This window comes from Thamnophis elegans, chromosome 5 (genome assembly GCF_009769535.1).
Source record: "Thamnophis elegans isolate rThaEle1 chromosome 5, rThaEle1.pri, whole genome shotgun sequence".
In the NCBI taxonomy this organism is placed as follows: Eukaryota; Metazoa; Chordata; class Lepidosauria; order Squamata; family Colubridae; genus Thamnophis; species Thamnophis elegans.
The window spans coordinates 62,034,576-62,054,474 of record NC_045545.1 but is presented as its reverse complement, the minus strand read 5'-3'; the positions used below and the strand labels follow the sequence as shown (position 1 = coordinate 62,054,474).

The 19,899-nt window shown below is 37.5% G+C and overlaps 1 protein-coding gene across 1 annotated transcript in view; it reads right to left on the bottom strand.

The window, feature by feature from the left end:
• Window positions 1-16,775, bottom strand: part of LOC116508823 (bile acid receptor-like) — a 28,918-nt gene extending 12,143 nt beyond the window's left edge. Inside the window, 9 exon segments of the mRNA XM_032217568.1 lie at window positions 209-219; window positions 4,036-4,133; window positions 4,544-4,648; window positions 4,826-4,953; window positions 5,161-5,301; window positions 6,217-6,402; window positions 6,405-6,578; window positions 7,463-7,591; window positions 16,299-16,775. Of these exon segments, the coding sequence (XP_032073459.1) occupies window positions 209-219; window positions 4,036-4,133; window positions 4,544-4,648; window positions 4,826-4,953; window positions 5,161-5,301; window positions 6,217-6,402; window positions 6,405-6,578; window positions 7,463-7,526 (907 nt within the window). The 5' untranslated portion in view covers window positions 7,527-7,591; window positions 16,299-16,775.
• Window positions 16,776-19,899: the final 3,124 nt, after the last annotated feature.

Here is a 19,899-nt window from a genome sequence, read left to right as displayed (position 1 = left end):
CCTTCTTCTTTTCAGAGCCTCTGGCAGGCTTGTCATCACGTCTGGGAGGGGGTTGGGCAGAGAGAGGCAGTTTAGCCCGACATTCGGGGGCGGTGTGCCCAAGCTTGCCACAACGAAAGCATGTTAACGGTCTGGAGGAGCCAGAAGGGGGCCCTCTCGCGTCGCCTCGTCGTTTGGAAAACGATTGCGTAGTAGGAGGGGGAGGGACCTGGCAGCCCTCTCTTTCCGCTTCCTTCTTTCTTCTGTGGCATAACGCAGACGGATTAAGTCAAGCTCGGCGTCTGCAGCATGCTCAAACCACGTGATTAAGCGTCTTGGCAGGTTACGATTGACACATTGTTGATAAATGTCTGCGTTCAACCCTTCAGCAAATCTGTCCAGAAGGGCGTCCTCCCCCCATCCTCTCATGTATTGTGAGAGACACTGAAATTCCTGGATGTATTGGGCGACAGGTCTATCGTCTTGGTCGAAGGTTAAAAACTTCAATTTGTTCCGCTTCTCAGTTAATGGGTCATCAAAACGTTGGCGGAAAGCCTCCATAAAACGGTTGAAATTCCCCAAGAGGGGAGAGCCAGACATGTGCAAAGCAGTCGACCATGTAGCCGCCTCACCATCCAAAGATAAAAGAATCATTCTGACCCTTAAAGTGTCAGATTCAAAGTCCCGGCCATAAATTTCCATGTAGTTAAATACCTGCATAAGAAAGGAGGGAAGGCTAGTAGAATCCCCCTTAAAACGTACAGGCAAGGGAGGGATTTTAGCCATTCGATGTCTTGGGGGAGGCTGGGGGGGAGGTCCCTTTGATCAGCGAAACCTCTAGCCGCAGGGGGAGACACGGGCCGAAGGGGGGGTGGGGGAGAATCCTGGCGTGGGTAACGTTGCCAGTTTCCCCAGTCTCTTGCCTCCTCCCCCCTTCTTCTTCCAAAAATGTTTGACCCCAATAATCAGGTAATTCACTCCGCTGGGGTTTTCTCATCGGGCCCCGGTGCTGATAGCCTCTCCATTCTCCTTCATCGCCCCCTCTGCTTTCCCCACAGTACCTTTGGCTCCAATAGTCAGGGACTTCACTCGCCTGAAGTTTTCTCACAGCACCTGGCTCCAGCGAAGTTTGTGGAGGTGGTCTTTGGGTGAGCCCAGCATTCCAGCTTGTCTCTATCTCTCTTTGCCCCGCTGAAATTGACCAACGGGGTGGGGGGGAAGGTTCAGGCTGACTGGAAATTTGCAGTTGAAATAAATCTTCGTGCAAAGGTCGGTCAGACGGGCTGGGCTGGTGTAAAGAAAGGTCGGGAGGTCCTAGTTCACTGGAATCCCCTCCAGCTGCGCCCTCCTCCTCTCTGGTCGGAGAAGACATTCTTTCCCTTCTCGGTAGACGTAAATCTCCTGGAAAGGGATATATTCAGATCTTGCTTCTTGTCACGCCCCACTCCACTCCATAATTAGGAAAGAAGACTAAGAGACTCCATGGGTTGGAAATCCAAAGTACTTTTACTAATTATAAATGGTAAGCGAGCAGTAGTGAAGCAAGATCTGAATAATATGGCGCGAAAGCAATTGATATATAGGAAAACCCGTTCCCCCCCCTTAGGATCAAAGCTCCAGTCCAATCATAAGTCCTTCAAATGTCAGGTGTGAGATAACTTCAAAAAGACAGGCCGAAGATGGAATGTGTAGGCCGTTGATGCAGGCGGGAAACACGTACGCATGCGTAATCCCAACGACTGGTACATCCTAGAACATTCCTCCAGCACATCAATTAAACCTCCCCCACATACACGCCCCCCCTCCCCGTTTCATGGCAGCTGAAGCAACAGCAAAGCAGAAGCTGACAGGAGCCTTGTGAACAACAGACTGGCATTTAGCGACAACAGCCTGAGACCAGGGTCCTGATTACCCGCGCCATCTGGCCTCGGAGTGGGACTCATAGGGCCGGAAGGAGGGATCTCTGTGACGTAGCGAACCCTCCTTCCCCGGTAATGGCCAGCCCTAAAGTCCCCGCCATATCTGCCCCTCCCTGTTACGACCGTAATGCTCCGACCCACTCCCGTGGCCGTGGTTCCCTCAACCCCCCTATGGCTCCCGCATTCCCCGGCAGGCCCTCCGAATCAGTCACACTCATGTACTCACTCAGTCAGTCCCCACGTGGTAATTAAAACACATAAATACATCAAAATGGAATAATAAAAGTGGGATCATTCATTCTATCACTAGCAATCCCATGCACTCACCATACCAGTGAAAAATTAAAAATTAAAAAATTACGGAGCACTGCAACAGTGCGCTATCAGGCGGTGATGTAAAAAATGAGGAGGGAGCTGCTCCGCTCTTCTCCCTCTTCTATGTCCCAGAGGAAAGTCCACAGCTGGAAGGCCAGAAGTCAATGATATACAAGGCAGTCGCATGTGGGGGGGGGCAAGGCAAAAATGCCTGATGTTTGTAAACAGGGTCTGTCCAGTCTTGTTCCTCTTAAGGTCCCAGAGGAGATCAGCAGACCACGTAGAAGACAGTCTCTTTCCTGAGGTTATATAAGGTCCATAGTCCAGTGGGCCAAAGTCTGAAGCTGGCCCCAGCTGCTCAAGGCAGAGGGGGAGAGAGCACCAATTTTCTTGGTGCCAAGGCCTTGTCCCCATAGCTGCCATCATCTATTGTTCCTAATAGGCAATCGATGAGATGGTAGAAAGACAAAAAAAGCTCCCCAATGACCGGGGGAGCGACAAAGGAGCAATGTCTGAGGCAGCTGTGATGATAAAGGGGCCAGAGGAGGGGGAGAGGAGGAGCGTTCAAGCCTTTTCTCTTCAGATCGAAAGCATAGAATAATATAGAGCTACTCAGGGCTCCGTTTTCCATCCTCCATTCAGTCCCCAGCCGAACAGACAAACGGCCCGGAGGACCACAGGACCACAGGATAAGCAGGCAGCTGGCAATAGAGCAACAGAGTAGGACGGGGGGTGGGTGGGAAATGTCCGGGGGGGCTACGGCGGTGGCAAATACAGCCAGCCGCCCAACCCACAGCTCCCAAATGATTTCCGACAAGTTCTAATAACCCCTGCCGTTCAGATGAAAAAACTGAGCCCCCCGAGCTCACCGCACCACTCCGAGTCCGTCACAGCCGGCAGAGAGAGGGAGCGCCGAAAAGTTACAAAGTTGCAAAACGCTGAGATCGGCAGCGTGGCACCGCCATCTTCTCTCTCACGCCGAAAATCGCTGATCCGAGCCGCCGTAGTTACGCTGCTCCGAGGGACGGCCACAGGCAGCTGCTGATAGAATGCTGGCCCTTACAGGATTCCTGGGACCAAGCCCTTCCAGGGGGCTTTGTTGGTATTGTTGGTGGACTCCGGAGGCTCTAGAAGTCTTTAATATTTAGCACCGGCTTCTGTGGAACGAGAAGCCAGGCAGCCATCCGGGTCCCGCACATGCGCAGATAAGTTAAGAAAGCAGCACAACTGAAGCTTTTTAAAAAGCATTGACACTGCATACACATATAAAGGGGTGTGGCCTTGATTATACTGCCACAAGCATCTTGACTTTTTTGACCCACTATGAATGCCACTACAGTAGATGATATAAGTGTCAATTCAAGATCTAATAGACAGGATGTGGATAGACATTTTAATTCCATAGTAATAGTGGCTATTTGCAGGAACAGAAATAAATGGAAGATAGGATGAACAGCTAGAATATTTATCAATATCAACAATGATAAACACATAAGTGAGGAGAGAGAAAGAGTTTTGGTACGAAGATGTTCAAGTGGATTTGGAAAGAAGTCTTTATATATTCCCAATTGATGCAAATTGTTTATGCTGGCAGAAAACACAACCAAACAATTTTGCATGAGGCAAGGAAATCCTGTAGTTTGCCATTGTGCTCTAGGATGTTTTGGTAATAGCTCACCTTCCAAATCCAGTTATCCAAGTGCTGCCAGCTGGGGCCATGGAAATTAATTAAAAGTCATATACCCAAAGTTAGTACATATTTTGAGTCAGCTAAAAAGATTGATCAGAACTAGTTTGTAAATACTATATTAAAAAGTATTACCTGGGAGTTCTTGTAAAATCTACTAGGACATGCACATGAACCATTGCTGTTTCCGAAAGACGTAGAAAATTCTCCTCAGGATTAGTATTTTCCTGTAACTAATTAAAAATATTTAGAATGAGCCTATATGGCATTTGAAACTTGAAATAGCACATCTCTCAAAAATAAAGGTAAAAGTTTCCCCTTTCCAGTAGTGTCTGACTAAGAGCTGAGGGAGCCAGCATTGTCAAAAGACATTTGCATAGTCATGTGGCCAAGGCACATGGAACGCTGTTACCTTTACTTTCCCACCAAAATGGTACCTATTTATTGACTTACATTTGCATGCTTTCGAACTGCAAGGAGACAGGAGCTGGGGCTGGGGCTGGGGTTCCCTATTCTGCATGGCACTTGGGTCTTGAACCAGGCTGTCAGCTTTCCAGCTGACAAGCTCAGTTTCTTTAACTGCTGAGCTATAATGCCTCTTCTCAAAAAAAAATCTTGGTAATATTAATGTATGAGTACATACAAACTTTTTTGCTTCCTCGATTGGAATTGTGCATTTTTGGTGAGCAACCAAAATATGATCAATGAGTTCATGTTCTGCAGGAGTAAATTCCATTCTCTCCTGGACCTTTGAAAAAAAGATAGACTTTACTTCAATGCCAAATACTTAATTATAGTATGTTTTTATAATTTATATTATTATATTATATTATATGTAATATTACATTGTATACATATAAAATATAATTAAAACATATAAAATATAAAACATTAAAAAATATAAAAACATGAAAGATGGCCCTACTTTTAAAGGTTTGGTTGTAGACGATACATGCTTGCTGTCCATTCCTTCATCTTCCATTTTGATGTTGCAAAGGAAACTACTTTTTTTTCTAAGTCGTTTTGATTTACATTGGACTTCAGTTAACAAACCTATAAGAATTTACACCAAAATTCGTAAGCATATTTAAGAACTGTGTTGATATTTAACTTACATTGTAAAATATGTGGCATTGTTGAAATTGAAATTGTATTAACAATTACTATATTTGGTTAATTATTCTTCCATGATATGAAACTTATCAGAAATGTTCCTAAACTGCACATCGGAAACCAGAGAAAAGTAGTTTTGGCACTCACATTCAGCCAGCATTCCCACAGCTTTACACTTCTTTAAGCGACATTCCTGACACTTCCTTCTCATATACATATCCATTTCACAATGACCTCCATTCTTGCATCTGTATATTGCATTTTTGGTGATGCTCCGTCGAAAAAATCCTTGCAATGATTATTTCAGATTATGACAAATAATAAAGAAACTATACATCAGCAACTTACTGTACTTTAATTTGTAGTGTTCAATATACTAAGGTAATATATTTCAGAAAAAGGGTGTCAATAAATAAGAAAAAAATTACAAATCTAAAATAGAATTTCTTAGAAGGAAATGAGCTCCATTGAACTCAAGGGCTCTTACTTCTGAAGTACATGGATGTTATAAGATAAGATAAGATTGTTATTAAGTAAATATTTGCAATTATTTTTATAGCTTACAATGATTTATAAGAAGTTAGACATTTTAAACAGTTTCAAAAGGCCTTCCTTTCCCCTCACCATCACCTCATGAGTAGATTAGGTTGAATTTCTGAGAATGTTCATTACAAACTTAATCTGCAGATTATCTGACATTTTTATCTCAATAGAAATTTTCAAAAAAAAACAACCCATTGAAGTTCAATAAGAAAATTTGTTTATTGAAATTCAAGGGTAATGAAAATTTGAACACTTGCATATCAGTGCTCTGCCTGATCAGCGCAATTGGCAGGGATCAGATTGCTGAAGACTATATTGAGGGGAAATATCAGACAATCTCCAGATTAAGTTTGTTCATCTTCAGTATTATTATTTTATGAATAGCCCTGAACTTCCTGCTTTTGATCTTTACTCCTGCAACTCTAATACCATCAAACTATCCAAAGTCCACTGACTTTTACTAAATGTCATTTGCAATTGAACAGAACATAATTTGCTTCCTATAACTTGCTTAGACATTACAATCCTACAATTTCCAGCACCAATCTCATTATCTTTTTAACTCTTCTACTGGTATTTTGAATAATCAATATTTGGCACTTCATTCCTAATCTTTCATATGCCAGTCCCATTTAAGATACAATATTCTTTTCTTACTACCTTTACAGCCTTCACAGGTGAGCGCATTGTAATGATATCCTGAAGCCTTGTCTCCACAGACTACACAGAGTTCTTCTTGCCCTTTTATTCGTAAGGCAGAATGATTAAGCCTCGGTCGTTTCTGTCCAAGGTATGCTCCCCCATCATGATGGGCACCCATGCAGGTGGGTTTACTGAGTTCACATTATTGATGATGTATTGACCATCATTGAATTGAGAGTCCAAGCTATACGAATTGTAATGAGTCTGAGGAGATGGTGTCTGTAATACTGGAGGGAACTGAACAGTTGAATATTGGCAGTAAGGAGCAGCTTGGAAGTCAAGGTCTTGCACCGGATAACTGATATGTTCTGGTAAGATATCTGGATTGTTTTGGGAAAAAATCACAATTTAGAATTTGACAAGTTTAATTGTAAACTAATATTTCTACATCTAACTAAATCTTTGCTACTTGATTTTTTTAAAAAAACAACCTCCACATCCGAGTTACATATTTGCCACCCATCTTGTATCCAATGATTCTAATAGTTGAGATTAACAATACATAAAAACATCCCAAGAGGAAAGTTAAAAAAAAGTAAGAAACAGAGTGAATGACATTGTCATTTTATAATGACCAACTGGAAATTAAGCATATTGCTAGAATTATTTTCAGTTTTGGAATCTGCTTTTAGGAATTCCTGTAGACAATACATCCTTTTCTGAAGAATTCATCTTCGTTTTTGTAGAATTATACTACACTGAATTTTACAATACAACCATTAATGTATTTACTTTGAAACATTTGCCCCTTAGTAACTGTTCTTGTGGTCATGTAATCAATTTTCCCAGGAACACTGTTCTATTGAAGGCCTATGGGAGAAGAATCTTATGTTTAAATGTGTCCTATACTTGAAGGAGATTCAATCCCCAGTGATTTAAAAATATAATCCAGGAAGGACCTAAACATTGTCTATCAAGACTAAACATCTGAATAACAATGTAGCATTTTATTAAGTACAAAAAATGACATTCATAAAATTTTAAGAAGGATTAATGCCTTAAAATTCATCTTCATTATCTTTGAATCTTTCTTTGAATTGAATGGTGTTGGGGGGCTTATTTTTGATTCCCTCAAATATAAAATGCATTCCAAATAACCTTTCAATATTTTTCATATATGATCCAGAACATGTATTTAACAATTCCAGAAATTCTTGTTTTACAAACAAACATATTTTATTGGTAATTTCTCTGTTTTACTCACCATAATACTGTATTGGCTCACTAAGGCAATATCCATCAGATACTGTTACAAAGGTATTTGCCATGCTCTGTTCCAGTTCCACTGCTTCATTCAATACAGATATAGTTGTCCTTTAAAAAAAAATCAGACCTGAAGAAAGGGATTGCATTTAATTATTTTAAAGTTCAAGAGCCAAGGTTTTGCTGCCAAAATGGAAGATTTTAAGAAGCAATTTATAAAGACAAAAATGCTGAAAATAAAAATAGAAAAAAAATCCTATGAAGGTCTCTAAAGTATAATTTAATCAATCAAATTCATTTGGTTAAAATCTTTATGAGGCTTCCATTGAAAACTATTATTCTGTGTAGGTTTGTTTTGTGTAGATGAACTATGAAGACACCATCATTTCATTGCAAAGCATATAGATAACACATGTTGTTTTGTTATATAATGTCTGTAAAAGTTTTAACTAAGTATGTTGGAAATATAAATTATGTAGTGTAACTTATTTTTGTTCCTAAAGAAGATCTCCTTTCCACACAATCCCTTTCTAATAAATTCTCTTCTCAAGTCATGCTTATAAGCTTGGTATTTTATGATTATGGGTTTGGTATTTTATGATTCTTGGAAACCTCTGCCTCAGAGATTCTGCTGCTAAAATTTGGTAATAAACTTCTTACTAATGCTGACATGAGTCATAAGGATCTCGAATGGAATTGATATTTTATAGTGTAATGTGCCTTGTTTCCTTAAAAAAACAAAAACAACAGACCACCCATGACAGTAGTAGCAGATGAACAATTCTATCTCCTCCCACTCTAGTGATGTTATCTTATCTTTAGTTGCCTGATATTAGCTACCAGAGAGAAAGAAAAAGAGAGAGAATTAAACACTCTGGTCACAATAGTTTTTAAATCTGCCATAGGAAATGGAAAAAACCAATCTGAAAATCCAAAAAATATCCTGATTAACATTCCTATACTTAGAAAAAATATCAACATAAAGCCTGAAACAAACAAAAATGCTAATTATATATACCGAATAGAAAAAAACTGATAAAGGATCAGAACTCCTTGAAAATAATTTGGAATGTTGAGAAGGATTGAGGAGTAGAAGATTAGATTTCCTGGCAGCATAACTAAATGTAGATTCTCTCTGTTTCAAAGAAAGATAATTCTCAAACTTTCAAATTCTCCAAATGTCTCTACCAAGTCCTAAATAATTTAAAACTTACTATATCACATGATACATAATATCTGCCACATCTAATTATTAATAATTATAGCAAAAGTTTGGATTTTATTCTTTTGTATTTTTTTATTCAAGTAATAATTAAGGTCTACAATGTTAGATTTCAACTGACCAAATTAGGATGTGAAATTAAAGGAGATGGGTTGTTTTGTTTCAGTATATGACCTCTGCTGATTATTAGGAAATAGAGGGTATGATTTTAAATGTAGCATATAATTCTTTATTTGCTTACTAATTCTTTCTATTAAAATATTATGATTTGATCATTATCAACAATATTTCATCATTGGTTACAGTTCAAGATACATAGAAAACAAATAAAATAAACAAATAAATAACACTTTAAAAGTTTGAAGCAACTATAATCATTATACATACAGCAATATACATTTTAGGACCTCTACAATCAGGGGTGGGTTCCTGCCAGTTCTAACCTCTTCTATAGAAGAGGTTCCACAAATCTACCGTGTCATTTAGAACCGGTTCCAGCTCCCTCCCGCCACCTGTCCATACCACGCTTGCCCTGCCCACCGCTCACTGATTGGCTGGCTCACCAATCGCCCCACCCGCCTCTAAGAGTCCTATCTAAACCTTAAAGTCTTAAAACTGTCAAGTTTGAACATCCCTGGGGTTTTTTTTCTAAAGGATTATGGGTGCAAGGGTCTTGTAACTTGACAGCTTTAAGACTTGCACACTTCAATGCCAGAGTTCCTGAGCAACATGATTGGAGGAGGAATTCTGGGAGTTGAAGTCACAAGTCTTAAAGCTGTCAAGTTTGAACACCCCGGGGGGGTTCTAAAGGGTTAGGGGTGCAAGGGTCTTGTAACTTGACAGCTTTAAGACTTGCATGCTTTAAATGCCAGAGTTTCTGAGTCAACATTTTGGTTGCTAAGCAAGAGCGTTGTTAAGTGAGTTTCACCACATTCTACCCAGTCACATGACTGTCAAGCCACTCCCACTCAGCCACATGACTGGCAAGCCACTCCCACCCGGTCACATGGCCAGCAAGCCACTCCCACAAAGCAGGCCACACCTACAGAAGAGGTTCTAAAAAAATTTGAAACCCACCACTGTCTACAATGTTCCAGAAAGTAGACATGCTATACCAGAATCAGATTTCAAGTTGTCTTCAAGGGCAAACCACATAAAGCAATTGCAGCAGTTGAATTTGCCATTAACAGAGTATTGATTACTGTATTTGTACATCACTGTCCAGGAAAGCTTGCAGCACCTATGATCAAGACTTAACGCGACTCTGATTTGCTAAATTAATGTGGGCGAACAAATAATATATTTCAATATAACTGTTCAAATAATTCTAAACTGTAGTCTGGGTTTTTGTAAGAAAGGAAGACTTATATGTTTGATGGAAATTAAAGGAACAAAACTGAAGAATTGGGAATTTTTATCTTAGGGAAACGGTAAAAAAGGCCCAAAGGGCAGAGAGTAATGTAAAAGTTGGGAATAGATAGAGATTTAAAAAAGAGACCCTTAGGTAATAATAAGAACAACTTCACAGCTTAAATCAGGAGAGGCTATGAAAAAGGAGATGAATGCTGGTATATTTTTATTGTTTTGGATCACAAAATCTTATTTTAATTGTCTTTAAAATAGATTAAATGATGTTACTTTGGCTATCTTTTTTCAAAGATTCAATTGAAAATTTACAAAATATCAGTTTTTTACCTGAGTCTTTTTTCCCTCAAGCAAATAGAAAAGAGGAAGAAGCTAGGTGGTATTCAAGTAGTACACCAAACTGCAGTTTTAGAATATTGAAAAATATACCAACAGGTAAATTGAAAGGAGAAGGAGGAGGAGATGATGCTTGGTTTCACTAATGACTGTACATAGATAATTGGGATAAATAAATAATTGTTAATTCTCAAATTTAAATATATAAATAAACTGTTAAATCATTATTTATGAACCCTTTATAGAGAAAACAAGAATGAAAATTAACTAGGCTGATTTTTATTTTAATAAAGACATGAATCATTTATGATATTGTATCAGTTCCAAAAAGTTAGATTCAAATCACAGAAGCACAGTAATAGCTGTGCTTCTTCCTTTATTTCTAGTGAACAAAAACAAAAAAAACCCTGATTAAAAACATACCTAAAGCTGAATTTCATTTAATGACTTTGAATTAACCAAGCAATTATTTGCTTCTAGGCTTTTAGTTTTAACAAAATTGCAATTGGATTGGCATGTTTAACTTTGGATTTCTTAAGAGTTAAAAAGGTTGAAAAACAGTTCCATGGCACCTGAAACACTTGTTTACAGATTCTTGGAAGATATTTCTAATTTGTAAGCCTTGCTTCCACAGCCATCTATTCCCCTCTTCCAGTACAAGGTAGCAAAAAGTGAAAAGACATGGCATGGTTGGAATGCTGCGACTTGTTATCTATTTGTAAATATTTGTTTGAAATAGAGGCAACTAGATGAATCCTGAAAACTTTATCATAGATAAACTGATCATGAACCAGTCAACCTGTTTTAACATTGTGTGATTTTTGTCTCAAATTAGAGTAACTGAAAAAAATTATGCTTTCTCTAAACAACTCATCTCACTAATGCAGAGATACAAAGGGAATAATTATGTCTTCAAATCAATCAATTCTTTCCTCTGTAAGATTTTTCTACTGTAGGATTCATGAATTGTGACTCAGAGATTAGATGTGATCACTATCTTCAGTGCAAATGCCAAAGACTCTCCAATAGCTGCCATAAACTATACCTTTAATGTGAGTGGAGGAAAATACATAAATATGCAGAGATTAATCAGAGTAGGCATAGTTAATTAATGCAATTAGATTTTTAATTATTTATAAATAGAATCAGATTTAGGTTTTAACCTGGCTCAGTTTATTTTAATGGGCCCATATATTTTTTGAAATGTGTAGCTTGAAATATTACTCAAAGGCCACTTTTATTTTCAGACTAAAAGGGAGGAAAAAGGAGTGGACAGAAATTTTCTGTCTTGCTTCATCATGACATTAAAAAGAAGGCCAGAATCTTGTTTTCATTATCAACAAACTTTCATACATACAAGTCTGGACAAATTGTGTGTTGTGGCCTGCCAGCAGCCAGCAGAGCTGGCAGCAGATTTGGACAGTGAGGAGATTGGGGAGGAACATGGGCCAGTCCTGGAGTCTGGGGAAGGTTCTGATAGGGGCTCTGTGTCAGAGGCAGAGAGGAGGCCAGAGCTGTATGCCAGTTATCAGCTGCCTTCAGAGTCAGACATCAGTGAGGCAGATGAACAGCTTGAGCCGGTTTCCAGTGAGTGGAAACTGGCCATTTTATTAAAATTCAGGGATTATTGTTTTAAAATTTGTGTTTAATTACCAGTCTTGCCTATCCATTTGTGGCAAAATTGAAGTAAATATAAGTATCCTTTTTCTGAATATCCTGGGAGCAGAATAGATCAGTGGAAAGTAATGAGCACAATGGGCTTTGTAATTCTTTCATAATCCAGATAGTTTGCATAAGTAGCAGGGGCAGCCTTAAAAATATAGAATTTTAGATCAATATTTTACCAATTTACAAATTTATGCTGTGTTTGTAATGGCAATTTGAATAGTTGGCATATTTGAGGCTGTATAAATTAACAACTATTTTAAAATAGTTTCTTTTGGTCCATGAAGCAGCATAAAAGTACGCTACAATAATTTACTCTATTACAACAGCTGAGCTCTAATCTTGCTGAATAACAAGGCCAATGAGTGGTGCATGATCCTCTTACAAATTTAAAGTAAAACAAGTCAGAGCAATTTGTTTATTTCCTATCAGTAGAAAAAAGCATTGCCCTACAGCTGTCTCTGATGCTGGGCTTAATCTGAGATAGGAGGTGAGTTTTGATAGATTGTTCAACTCATGGCTTTAACTCGATGTCAATTTCTGATCCATGGAATTGATAGGGCAAATAGGACAAATTCTTTACCAAAGCCACTGCCTACCCCATACATCACCTGAAGAGTCTAGAGTATTGGGCAACTTCAATTTATTCAGTCCAATGGATCAAGAGATAAACAATTTCCCAGTAATTAGCACTGGGTTATCTGTGTCACCCAACTCTCATGGACCATGGAATTGCTGACTGGGGAGATTCAACTTTTCCCCCACTTCTTTTTCTACCATTATGGTTTCAAGTTCTGGAAGGAGTAGGCAAGAGAAAAGAGTGGGGAAAAAGCTAGGAAAGCAAAAAAAAAAAAAAAAAAAAAAAAAAACTCAACTGTCATCTTGAAAAACACTCTGAAAGAAAGCAAATTGCAAGGCACCATGGCACTGTCTGAAATGGAAAGAAGTTATCTGATGTTCAGGAACAATTCCCTCAGACAGTACTGCTTACTGTACAAACTGCCTGTTGGGGGCTTTTCTTTTTTCATGAGTCTAACTGTCATACATGAGACCACTAGATCCATGGTGTTATAAAGCCTGTATAATTCTTGATTGTTGCTCTGTGAACTATACCCATCACACAAGCAGGAACTGCATACCTGACACTTCCTGCTGCCCAAACAAAAAATAGCTATTTTTTTGGAAGCTGACTTTCCAAGTAATATTTCCATTCCACATAATCTTTTCATAAACACATCTAACTTTCCTCCAATGTTTCTGAGGCGTACATGAAAGATCTTACTTTTGATTTAAAGGCAATGAAAGCTACCACCAAATCCAGTGAACTAGATGGAGAGATCTCATGCTGGAGTTTTCTTTGTTAAATCCTCTGAGGAGAACAATGCCACAGAATATCTCTTTCTATTCTACCTTTTATTCCTCTGTAATATAAGCTCCAGAAATCAATACTAGAACAGAATGGAGAAGCTGGTATAGGAAACTAAAGTTGGAAGGCGAAAATTGTGAAAAGTTATCTCTCTCTGTCATCAAAGGAAACATTTATTGGGATTTCTGTATATAGAAGAAAGCTTCACAAAACAATGGCTTTAAATTTGCTTTAGGTAAAGGTGGATATAGTTGCAATAAGGGTGCAATTGGCCATATTCATATAAGAAGCTTACAAATTAAAGTCTCCTACAGGTTAAATAGCAGAATTCGTTTTCATACAAAAGAGGCAAAACAAAGAACTGCTTATTCTATACTAATATTTTAGCTTTCAAAAGTAACGAATGTTACTAAAAATCTCATGACAAAAATTATTTATTTTTTGCAAAGATACTGTGCAGCTGTTAACTATTATAAATGGCAATAAAAATGTAATGCTTGCTTTATTGCACAATGTAGAGCATAGGCCTCACAGGAGACCCCCAGGGAGCATTTCAGAATGTTGAATTGACAGTACATTAACATCTATCGTAAATATTTTGACAGTAGTGTCAAAAGGGAAATTTCTTGCCCAGAGAGAATTTTAGGAATTTAAGCTGAAAGTCTTCCTGCAATTTTTGTAGTGCACTTATTTCCTGGGAAAAATATATAAGGTTGCAAAACCATCAGATTTGGGCAAAAGTTTCGAATCTTGATTTGGATCTTGTCCTAACTCTTTCTTCACACCCTTATACAAAAATAACTGAATCTATTGCTGGCATATAAAATTTTAATTTTACACAGGCAGCTTTGATTATTTCTAATGGAATTTAAAGTTTTTCAGTGCTTTAGCGTTAATGCTTAACAATGACAATAGAAATATGAAGAATTGATAAATATGTCATCAATAATGTTTCAGAAACTTGTTATTATTTTGTGTTGTTTAATTACTTTGCTATATTTTCCTTTACATGTGACTAAGACTTTTAAAACTTTAAAATATGACTAAAATTAAGACTGCTGTTATAAAGACGCATATTTGGAAATGAATTCCTCTGAAGATTTGAGTCATTTGAAATGAAGATCTACATAGAAAATTATCTGTAGAAATAAAATAAATCTATATCACCTGCCATGCATGGCAATTTTTTTCTCATACACATACGCACACATATATTTATTGTATGTAATGGTTTGTAGTTATAAACATTGCTTACATGCAAACATCAGCATACACATTTTCTCAAACTTTTGAATATGTTTAAGAGCCTTCAGCAAGCTTTATTTTAAAGTAAATATGTTAACAATAAGGAATAAATTAACTGAACACATCCACAACTGTTTGCATTCATGACTGTACTGCAATACATGTCATATGTGAGTTTTCTCTTGCTTTCTCTCCATCTAAATAATTCCCCAGTAGTTTTAGTAAAATAGAAACATTATTGCATCCATTTTATATACTGAAAGGACGCTTCCCAGCAGAAGGTTTTATTGGTATTGAACATGCTGAGAAATATATTTCTCTGACTCCCGCAATCAATAGGATATCTATCTATCTATCTATCTATCTATCTATCTATCTATCTATCTATCTATCTATCTATATATATATATATATATATATATATATATACTTAAAGTATATACCCTTTATTTATTTATCAGCATAAATATAACATATATATATGTTATATATATATATATATATATATATATATATATATATATATATATATATATATATATATATATATATATATATATATATATATATATATATATCTTCTGCTCACTGATACTATCAAAACCACAGCGATTAATATGATCATTATAATGACAAATTTCCATATAGGTACTTTTTAAAATATTTTTTAAGCATTGTCACCGTGGAGAAAACAATTATCAAAAGTTACCTTTAGAGATGGAAAGTGTAAGCAAATGAAAGTGAAATGTTCCAGTGAAAATAAATGGGTGTTATTATATTTGGACATTCCAGTCATAATTTAGTTTAGATATACATTAGGAAGAATATCACAAAAACATTCCCATTGTAACAGATTCTGATGTTTTATAAAGGCAAATATAGTTCTATTTAAAATAGAAATATAAATATTGTTACCATTTTATTTAATATCACAAAATGAATGTCTACATGTTGTAGTCCCATGTTTGTATCTAATAATTCTATTTACCAAGATTACTTTGTGTATTTCATTATTGGTTTAGAATGGAAAGATGCACCATTTTTCTTTTCACTACGTTTAATGAATTTATTGTTAAACATAATATTAGTATGATTACTTCACTCTGTTCCAAAAAATGGAACAGGACAAGCAGAGTAACTTAAAAAGCAACTGAATATCTTATCTTTAAAAGATTAGAATGTTCATTGCATCAATGTAATATACCCCAATATCCAATTCTCAAATAATAGGACTCAAGGCAAGTAATTCATATGTGGGTGAGAATTAAATATGTTCCAACAGTCTTTTCATTAAAAGACAACATAGATGATGTGCCCATTAAGTAAAGTTGAAAGCTCTGATTCTGTAGGTAGGTAGGTAGGTAGGTAGGTAGGCAGGCAGGCAGGCAGGCAGGCAGGCAGGCAGGCAGGCAGGCAGCTAGGCAGACAGACAGACATAGATTCTCACATTCCTACACTATTTCTAACCAAGAAAATAATTAAAATGAAAAGAAAGTGAATGAATAGCTGACTCTTTCATTATAACTAAGTTCTGGATTTTGAAAGTCACATGACAAACTTTACATAATGACTCTAAAGTATAGCATTTTTTAAAAAGATTTTGACAATTTTCAGGCAAAATTGAATAAAATTACTTACACCACTTCGTTCCAGGGAACTGTCCTCTTATAGGCCCTCTTTTCAGTCCTCTTATAGTTCTTCTTTTCAGTCCATCTGGAGCAAAGAGGGTTTTCTGTATTTATCTGTTTCTTTGCACTCACTTTGGCTCCAAATGCATTACAGAGCGGCACTTCACTCTATCTTAGAGACACAAGCTTCCCACACAGCCATCCCCAGGGTCAAAGCAAGGGCAGCTGCAAGATCACATAAATCAAACAATAACTGAATCATCAGGGACAGAGGCCATCAGGATCTACACGTCACATTTTCCCAGCAATCTCTGGAGCCAGCTCTCTCAACTTTTTGGTTGTCCTGATTCAGAGTTTGACATATGCTCATTTTGATTGCTTCACACTGTTAACATAGTATGTACCAGCACAGACTGTCTGCACCTTCTCATGGAAAGACAAACAGCAAGCAGAATGCAATGTAGTGAGCAGAATTTAAGACTAGAAATAGAGAAGGCAGGATTCTGACTTCTACTCAGATAACATTGGGCTAATTATTGTTATCATTCAGAGTTGAAGGAGGTGGGTAGGACCATACGTTTGTTAATAATGAACAGAGGATTAAAAAGTAATAAATAGATAACAAAATACTTATACCTGCCATGCTCTTTTTATAATTGTCTGTCCCATTCATAGATTTGCCTTATACATATTTGCTAAACATGGTTTGGTTATAAGCCACAGATGGCTACTTCCCACTACACACTAACTTACCACGTTTAAATCAAACTTAAACATCTTCAAGATCATTTAGTATGGTGTATTTTTCTTTTATACAGTTCCAAAAATAATATCCCCACTTTTAATCCTTCTTTTATTTCTTCTTCTACTTATTTCTTTTCAAACAACTTTTCATCAAATTAACTTGTTGAAGACGGAATAGATGATTTTCGGTTGGAAGCGTTAGAAACTATCTGTCTGGGGAAAAAAGACCTAGTGATATTCAGACTAGTCATAATAGTAGCTTCAATAGGTCTGGAACTCCCAACAATGCATCAAATGTAATGTTCCAGATAGATAGATTCATCAAAAGGAGGAGGTGGAGTTGCATTACATCTCTACAGAAATAGAGCACAACAATGATAAGAACTATCTTGAATGCATTTGGGGTCAATATTAAAGGATGGGGGAGGGTGACATAGCCATAGGTCTATACTACAGCCCACCCAACCAAGCAGAGGAAGTAGATAAACATTTTGCTACTCAGCTAACTAAGGTATGTAGGAAGCACACCACAATAGTAATGGAGGATTTTAACTACCCTGACATCAACTGGGAAACAAACTCTGCACCAAGTGGAAGATCCAACAGGTTCCTAACAACCTAGCAGACAACTTTGTTTTCCCAAAACGTACAGAGGGGAACAATGGATCAGCCATATTGGACTTAATTCTAACTAACAGAGTGGAAATGATAGGTGTTGAAGCCACAGAAACCCTGGGGGCAAGTGACCATGCAATATGGAATTCAACATTATGCAAACACAAGTAGTAGAACAAAGTCAAACTAGAGTCTTGGACTTTAAGAGAGCTAATTTCAATAACTTAGAGAGAGCTTGGGAAGAATTCCATGGATGAGAATACTCAAGGGGAAAACAATTCAGAAGCTTAGGAATTTTGTAAAATGAGATTACAAAAGCCCAGTCTCACACAATACCAATGAAGAAGAAAAATAACAACTTCCAAAAGAAACCAGCATGGCTGCATAAAGAATTCTCTGACAAATTGAAAGACAAAAAAGATAAGTATAAAAAGTGAAAAGAGGGGTACATAACTAAAGCAAAATGTCAGCAAATAGCCTGAGCCTGTAAAGATGAAATGAGGAAAGCTAAGGCTCACAATGAAGAAAGGCTTGCCACAAAGTAAAAAATAACAAAAAAAAAAGCTTCTTGAAACATGTTTAAAACAAGAAAAAGTTAAGGAAATAATTGGTCCATTGCAAGTAGGTGATCAGCAACAGGGAGAAGGTAGAATTATTTAACTCATTTTTTGCATCTGTCTTTACATAAAGGGATAAAACAGTCTAACCCAGGGGTAGTCAACCTTTTTATACCTACCGCCCACTTTTGTATCTCTTTTAGTAGTAAAATTTTCTAACCGCCCACCGGTTCCACAGTAATGGTGATTTATAAAGTAGGGAAGTAACTTTATAAAATTTATAAAGCACAGTTACAGCAAACCCCTACCACCCACCATGAAAGCTGGAACACCCACTAGTGGGCGGTAGGGACTAGGTTGACTACTACTGATCTAACCTATCAAAAACAGCACCACAAAAATCAGATTAGGAACACAATTTGAAATAGGGAAGAAAATGGTAGGTCAGCACCTGTCTACCCTAGACAAGTTCAAATCACCAGGACCGGATGGATTACACCCCAGGGTTCTGAAGGAACTGGCAGATGAGATCTCAGAACCACTGAACTATATCTTTCAGAGATTCTGGAGCACCGGGGAACTGCCAGAGGACTGGAAAAGAACTGATGTGGTTCCCATCTTCAAAAAAGGAAAAAAATAGATCCAGGAAACTATAGACCTATCAGCTTGACCTCAATACCAGGAAAGATTCTGGAAAAAATAATCAAGCAACGAATTAGCAAACACATAGAAGTAAACAAAGTAATAGTCAGAAGCCAACATGGGTTTGTCAAAAACAGATCATGCCAGACTAATCATTGCATTCTTTGACAAAGTGACAAAATTAGTGGACCAGAGGAATGCCGTCGAAATAGTTTACTTGGACTTCAGTAAGGCATTTGATAAGGTAGACCATAACCTACTACTAGATAAAGTAGAAGATTGTGGGTTAGATAGTATCACCACCAGATGGATTCGTAACTGGCTGATCAACCGCACTCAACGTGTAGTCCTCAATGGAACTGCATCTACACGGAGGGAAGTATGCAGTGGAGTACCCCAAGACTTTGTTTTAGGCCCAATACTCTTCAACATCTTCATCAATGATTTGGATGAGGGAATAAATGGGGAACATATCAAATTTGCAGGTAACACCAAGCTGCAAGGAATAGCCAACATTCCAGAAGATAGGCTTAAGATACAGAAGGATCTTGACAAACCTGAACATTGGGCACTATATAATAAATGAAATTCAGTGGTGAAAAGAGTAAGGTTCTACATTTAGGCAACAAAAATGAAATGCACAGGTACAGTATAGATACAGTATTGCTCAACAGTAGTAACTGTGAAAGGGATCTTGGAGTCCTAGTGGACAACCATTTAAATATGAGCCAACCGTGTACAGCAGCTGCCAAAAAAGCCAAAACATTTCTACGCTGCATAAACAGAGGGATAGAATCAAGATCACGTGAAGTGTTAATACCACTTTATAATGCCTTGGAATACTGCATTCAGTTTTGGTCGCCACAATGTAGAAAAGATATGGAGACTCTAGAAAGAGTGCAGAGAAAAGCAACAAAGATGATTAGGGGACTGGAGACTAAACATATGAGAACGGTTGCAGGACCTGGATATGTCTAGTTTAATGAAAAGAAGGACTAGGGGAGACATGATAGCAGTGTTCCAATATCTCAGGGGTTGCCACAAAGAAGAAGG